We start from the raw sequence: 7323 nt of genomic DNA on the forward strand, positions 1-7323 counted from the left end.
CTCACTTTGTAGACCAGGCTGGCCTCGAACTCAGAAATCCACCTGCCTCTGCCTCCCGAGTGCTGGGATTAAAGGCGTGCGCCACCACGCCCGGCCTAGCTGTGTGACTCTTTAAACTTGGTGAGCTATGCTGCGTGCAGTAGGGTAGGGATCAGGAGGCAGAGGTGGGCAGGTCTCTGAGTTTGAAGCCAAATGGACTGTAGAGAAAGTTCCAGGATAGCCAGGGCTATGTAGAGAGACCTTGTCTCAGAAAACCAAACAAGCCGGGCATGGTGGCGCACGCCTTTAATCCCAGCACTCAGGAGGCAGAGGCAGGCGGATTTCTGAGTTCAAGGCCAGCCTGGTCTACAAAATGAGTTCCAGGACAGCCAGGGCTACACAGAGAAACCCTGTCTCGAAAAACAAAAACAAAACAAAACAAACAAACAAAGAAAAAAACAAAGCAAGTGTTTGAATGAGAACTGGAATGAGTTCAGGGCTTGCTGTACAGACATGAGGTAATGAGTGCAGGTTCCTGGCGTGCACATACAAGCAGTCAGCAGAGCACACCTGCACCTGACACTGTGGGAAACTCAGGAGCTCTTGGACCATCCAGTGTCGCCAAGTCCAAGAAGACCCTGGCTAGGGGCTGGATAGAGCTCAGCAGTTAAGAGCACCAGGCTGCTCTTCTGGGTTGGGTTCCCAAAATGCACATAGCAGCTCACTGCTGTTTCTAACTCCACTTCCAGAGAATCTGATGCTCTCTTCTGGCCACTGAGGGTACTGTGCATGCATATGGTTTGCAGGCATACAAGCAGACAAAACACCCATATACATAAAATGAAAAGATGTTGGTTTAGGGAGTCAGGGGTTCAGGTGAGGTTTAGCTGAAACAAGTGGCTGCCGCTGAGGAGGCAGCTCTCATACATCAGTAGCTCCAGTCTTTCTGGTCTGCAGTTTATAAAAAAGAAAAGAACATTATTTATGAGAAGATTATGAAGTTATTAAGTAGGTAGCATCTTTTCTGTATGAGGGTGTGTGTGTGTGTGTGTGTGCTGAGGGTCCCATGTAGGCCAGGCTGGCTGAGCATCCCTGTGGAGTCAGGATGACTGTGAACTTGTGATCATCCTGCCTCAGGCTTCGGCCCAGGGACTGCAGGAGTGGAGCCCACAGCAAGCTTCTGTGTAGTATGAGTTTCCATTAGAAAGTTAGAAGGAGGCCAAGTGTGGTGCTCCACAGGCATAGCCTCATTCGGAAAGCTGAGTCACAGCAGCCAAGGCTTTGTAACCAGACCCCAGATCAGAAGTTCAAAGAAGCTGGCTGGCATCCTGTAAGTTTTAACATGCCAGTCTGTCCCCATCAGCCCTCAGGAAGAGACGGCCATGACAAACCATCAGATGGAAGGCCCCCCTGAAGAAGCAGAGAGTCTTCATGAAGAGGAAGAGACTCTTGCTTCCTATGAGCCAGCTCCTGAGATTCCTAGGGAGAATCAAACCACAGGTACGTGCATGCTTCAAGCTTAATACTTCCCTTAGTGGGTGCTAAGGGGAGCTCTTGATTTTGTTTCTACAGGGAAAGTCTACCAAGGGACTCACTTCCATGTGTAGTCTCTGCCTTTGTACCTGAGCCTCAGGTGTGTCCCTGGACTATAGAGGAAGCAGCTATCCTTGCTCTAACACCATGGCCTGGGGCTCAGAGAATTAGTTTTCTTTTTTCTTTCTTTTTTTTTCTTTTAGATTTATTATTATATCTAAGTACACTGTGGCTGTCCTCAGATGCACCAGAAGAGGGCATCAGATCCCATTACAGATGGTTGTGAGCCACCATGTGGTTGCTGGGATTTGAACTCAGGACCTTTGGAAGAGCAGTTGGTGCTCTTAACCACTGAGCCATCTCTCCAGCCGTCGTTTTACTTTTCAACCATGACACAGTGTTTCTCTAGAGGAGCCAAGCATGGAGACTCTTTTTTTTTTTTTTTGGTTTTTCGAGACAGGGTTTCTCTGTATAGCCCTGGCTGTCCTGGAACTCACTTTGTAGACCAGGCTGGCCTCGAACTCAGAAATCCGCCTGCCTCTGCCTCCCAAGTGCTGGGATTAAAGGCGTGCACCACCACCGCCCGGCTGCATGGAGACTCTTGCAGTTCCTGTACTCAAGGAGGCTGAGGCGGTTGAAGCCCATCCTGTGCTGACAGAACATGACCTTGTCTAGAAGTCATTAGGGCTGGAGAGATGGCTCAAGGCTTAAGTTACATAGTGCTTTTACAGTTGGTTTCCTCATGCACTGCCTTGAGTGCCTGAGATGACTTGTGCCCACCTCCACACAGACAGACATTTGTTGTTGATGCTGAGAGAGGCTTTCTCTGTGTAACAGCTACAGCTGTCTGGAAACCACTGGCGCACACCTCTGCACACATGCATTTGTTGTTGGTTTTGAGACAGGGTTTCTCTAGGTAACAGCCCTAGCTGCCTTAGAATTTGCTTTGTAGACCAGGCTGGCCTCAAACTCACCAAGTTCCTCCTGCCTCTGCCTTGAGAGTGCTGGGATTAAAAGTGTGTACCACCATGCCCTGCTACATAATTTAAAACAAGATCTTTTTTAAACGATTTCTTCCTACATGGAAATCCAGGACCCTTAGAAAGGCCAGGACCCTTAGAAAGCACACGTGATACTTTGGGAGCTGTGGAACTGTGTTTGCTCTGGCAGGTACCCCAGTGCACACTGAGATCTCGGTATGGGAGTCCCATGATGTCCACGGCACACTAGCAAGCAGGTGGTTGTGCTGGTCTGTGTGTCTCTCTCGGGTGGGGTGGACCTTCTGAGACTGTTCTTCACTCCTAGCCCTGCCTCCCAAGTGTATGCCACCACAACCAACCTCTTACACATTTGCCTCCTGTACTCTGTAAGCAAAACCCTTTTCAGTCCTCTACACTCGATGTCACACTGGCCTGATACCAAAGAGTAGCACAGGGATTCCCGCTCGGAACCATTAGAGCCACGCTGGGTTGGTGTGCTGCGGTGCTAAGCCTGTAACACTGACACCTCCCTGGTGTGAACTAGAAAAGATACAACAGCGCTTTCTGACAAATACCTGGGAACTGACTTTAAAGCAAGAAAAGGAAGGCTAGGCCAGACGGTGCAAACAGAGGTCAGAAGCCTCGTTTTAACTGTTCTTTCTTTTCCTTTTTCCTTTTTTCCACTTTGGGTTTTTTGAGACAAGGTGGTTCTGGAATTCACTTTGTAGACCAGGCTGTCCCCAAACTCAAGAGACCTGTCTCTGCTTCCCTCCCTAGTGCTAGAATTAAGACTGTGCCACCATGCCCAGCATAGTTGGATTTGTAAGATAGACCTCTTCTGACCTCTACAAACATGCACACATTTGTGCACGCACGCACACACACACACACACAATATCAACTATCTTTGTTCTAAACGACATTGATGTATGTGTATGTATGTGTGTGCGTGTGTATATACTTATCTTCTGTTTTCTTGGTGTGTTTTAGTGAGAAGTCTGTCCCCGTCTCCTGACTCCTCCACGGCAGCAGATCCACCCACTCCTCCACAGCTCAGGGAAGGATCGCATTTCATGTGTGTGTAGTCGCAGAAGTATGTCTTCTCTTCCCGTTGATACTTTGTGTTAGGAGTATGTTACTTGGATTCTATCCATTTGTTGGAACAGCAATACAAGCAAATTAACCCTGGACTGTGTCCCACCAGAGCACCTGGCCATGTATGTGAAGTCCAGGCCGTAGTTCAGGTTTCTCACATTGCCCTGGCAGGGAGTGGGTCTCTGGCAGCATTTTCTCTCAGTCTGTCATAGCATCATCCACACGTGCAGCAGAATCTGCAGTGAGCGGCCTGTGCCAGCCCTCCTGGCAGCGCTGCAGCTGTGCCCTGGAGACATCCTGCCCACACTCAGGCTGAGGAGCCAGGGGCTGCCCTTTGGACAAAGCCATGTTTATGATGTAGTCTGGGGCAGAGGCTTGACATCTCGAAACCGGGGTTGGAGCCAGGATAGATCGAGCTGAGGGTGACTTCCTTCATTGCTTCTTTGGGGCTTTATTATTATTATTATTATTATTATTACTGTTCCCAATAGTAATGTGTGTACTGTGTATCTAATTTGTATGTGTGATGGATATGCTGCATGTGTGTGAAGGCCAAAGGACAGCTTTGTGGATCCAGTTCTGTCCTGCCCCTATGTCCATTCTGAGGCTTGAACTTGAGTTATCAGTGAGGACATAGGCACTGCTAAACTGTCTCACTGTCCCTCACACACACCAGACTCCACACTGTGTGCACAGAACCCCCCTTACTCAGAAATTTGTGCTTACAAGTAAATGGTTTTCCTGGAAAATGGGAGTGAGAATCTATACGTCGTTTCTGTATGTTTTCTCAGCATCCACCACCTCTTACAATGCTGGGAGCTTTTGAGTTCCTATAAATTCCAGAGTAGCTGTAACAGCAGCATGACCTGTCAGGCAGTCTTCAGGTGTCCCCAGCCAGCCGCACAGCGGCCTCTCACCTGGGGTCTGCCTTCACCCTGGCTTTTGTAGTTGCTCTGTGCTTTGACGCGAAGCTCCTGTGGTTGTGGGTTGGCTTCCATGCTGGGTTGAGGTGCTTCAGTAGAGTCTGGGATGGCCAGTTGTCATAGGTGTATCTGTGGCTCGCCTTTTTCACTAGCAGAACTTTTTAGTTGTGTAAAAGTGACTCTGGTGACAGAATGACACTAGACAGGAAACATAAACAGGCTTGTGGCCTGACGGGTGTCCTCTCCTTCTGTTAGGGAACAACGGGCAGTGACAACATTCACAGGCCAGGCATCGTGGCCTTTAATCCCAGCTCCTGAGAGGCAGACACACACGAGTGGGTTTCCGTGAGTTTGAGGACAGCCTGGTGCTTACATAGTGAGCTCCAGGCGCCAAAGCTGCTTGGTGAGACCCAGTCTCAAAATACAAAACTGCACAGGACCTGGGCATGTAGCTCAGTTGGCATAGACATACCTAATATACATGAAGTTCTGGATTCAGTTCCTAGCACCACAAAGAATCAGGCATAGTGGTGCACACCAGTAATCCCAGCACTTGGGAGGAAGAAGCAGGAGAATTCAAATTTCCCGGCCAGCCTGGGCTTCATGAGGCTCCACGTCAAAACAGAAAGGCGTTCTCAAGAATTTATGGTATAGCCAGGTGGTGGTGGCGCACACCTTTAATCCCAGCACTCGGGAGGCAGAGGCAGGCGGATTTCTGAGTTCGAGGCCAGCCTGGTCTACAAAGTGAGTGCCAGGNGAGGCAGAGGCAGGCGGATTTCTGAGTTCGAGGCCAGCCTGGTCTACAAAGTGAGTGCCAGGACAGCCAGGGCTATACAGAGAAACCCTGTCTTGGGGGGGGGGGGGGAGAGAATTTACGGTACAGTAACTGTCTCTTTAACAAAAGATGGCAGGACCTCGGATGCGATGCGCCAGCTTGTTACTGGATGGTGACTTACCTTTCCTCCAGCTCCAGTGGCAGTGGGTGTTAGTTACAGCCAGGCACAGACATCACTGTGAAATACTTCTCATCTCATGTTGTTGACTACCGCACACAGCTAACCTGTGGCACAGACACCTTGCCAATCACTCTGCATGTGACGATTCTCTGATCCCGTGGTTTTGGCAGGATGTAGGGGTCCTCACAAGTGCTGCTGTAGATACAGCTCAGTACATTGCTGTGTGTGATAAGAGAGGTCAGGCAGAGCTAGCCTGCTTCACTCATCTGCTGCAGCCAATGGAGACGTTTCTGAACTGCTGTGGGATTGATTGCATCCTCCGTTGTTGCTTCAGTAAGGAAGTGAAGAAAGTGCCTGTCCGTATGTTCTGGGTTAGGGTTTTCCAGGCCACGTCTGTCACCTGTTGTTCTGCCTCAGTCACTTTGGGACATAGCAGTCATATGCTTTGCAGATGTCAAAAGTAATCTCTCCTTGTGTTTTTCAGCTGCACTGACGTCTGTTGAGAGCACACAGAGCTGAAGCTGTGGACCTCAGTGGTGTAAGAAGATGTACAATATACCTTAAATCTATGAAATTCATAGTTCAGATGCTGCTGACCACAGAGCATCGTTTTATCACCTTTGGAAAATGTTTATTCCAAACTAGCTTTAATGGCCCGTACGTGCACTCCGTAGTGTCAAGGTCACCGTCCTCCGCCGTCCACCCGCCCGCCCGCCGCCACCAGTTTGCTGCTATTTGAGTTCAGAGCATATCAGTCAGGTGCTTTCTCCCTCATGCTCCATCAGAGCTTGCTTGGTTGCAGTTCCCAGGTCTGGATGCTTAAGTCTCAGTGAACTTGGGTCTCTTGCTTTTCAGTGAGGCTACGCTTTCCTTCGAAGCTTGTTTGCTTCCCTCCTTTTTTCTTCCCATTTTGGCTTCTGCAGTACTTCATTTGACACTTGATTTGTAAAAATTTTATATAAATATATTTAAAATGTGCCATTTTCTCACTGCTCAGTGAAGTCTGTCCTGTTTTTGGCTCTAACCCCTCCTCAGTGAGACTGCACCATCAGCAGTTCCTGCCTCGCTCCGTCTGCTTCCACACAAATGCTGTTGCTTAGCTTTCCTTTAAAAAGCCAAACAATTACAAGCGTGGGTATTTTGAAGTACTGGACATTTATGTCATTGGGATAAATGTGTACAGCAATAAGCAGGCTTTTAGATCCAGTACTTGGTTTGTGTACAGATGTAATTATGCTCATTGTGTGGAAGCTACACAGTGAACACATGTAATAAGGCTGCTTACTAGAGTTTAATGCAAATGTTCATAGCTCATTTCTTTTTTTATCATGTTAAATAAATGTTGATGTTCTTAAATCACTTGTGTTAGAATATTTTTCCTTTTCTATCTATCTATTGCTCTCCAGGGTTTCACCATTTCACCATGTTGCTCTGGCTGGCCTGGAACTTGCTATGTAGACTGGCTTTGAGAGACTGCCTGGCTCTGCTCCCCAAGTATTGGAGGTAGAGGCATGCACCACCATGTCTTTTCATGCAAAAATAGAGACTCTTAAACCAGGCGTGTAGCTGAGAGGTAGAGTATTTCCTCAGCATGTGTGAGCCCTATGTTCAACTTCAACAGCAGAAAAAAGAAAATGGGGAAGAAAATCAAGAGACCCACGTGACCTCTAAAAGAAAAAGTGGTGTGTTAATCTGCCTCCCTGGGCAGCAACATTCAAAGGCCTGGTGCTTCCAGCCCTCCCATGACAGAGTAGAGGAATCTGAGGGCACACAGGAAAATGGTGCCAACCATGGTTCATAGCCACTTCATGCCACAGTGTAGACCACCATATCATTCTTCCAACTTGTCATAAATTG

General features: G+C 48.3%; 1 protein-coding gene across 10 annotated transcripts in view; it reads left to right on the top strand.

The window, feature by feature from the left end:
* The window catches only part of Plekha5 (pleckstrin homology domain containing A5), a 175594-nt gene extending 168772 nt beyond the window's left edge, over positions 1 to 6822 (top strand). For 7 of the 10 annotated variants that reach the window (XM_029478785.1, XM_029478786.1, XM_021164834.2 and 4 more), the window contains 3 exons: positions 1343 to 1479; positions 3483 to 3585; positions 5951 to 6822. In XM_029478785.1, the coding sequence (XP_029334645.1) occupies positions 1343 to 1479; positions 3483 to 3577 (232 nt within the window). In that variant the 3' untranslated portion in view covers positions 3578 to 3585; positions 5951 to 6822. The remainder of the gene's footprint in view (positions 1 to 1342; positions 1480 to 3482; positions 3586 to 5950) is intronic. The other 3 variants (XM_029478787.1, XM_029478788.1, XM_021164837.2) reach the window with 1 other exon arrangement.
* The last annotated feature ends 501 nt before the right edge of the window (positions 6823 to 7323 follow it).

The sequence above is a fragment of the Mus caroli genome, chromosome 6 (genome assembly GCF_900094665.2).
Source record: "Mus caroli chromosome 6, CAROLI_EIJ_v1.1, whole genome shotgun sequence".
In the NCBI taxonomy this organism is placed as follows: domain Eukaryota; kingdom Metazoa; phylum Chordata; class Mammalia; order Rodentia; family Muridae; genus Mus; species Mus caroli.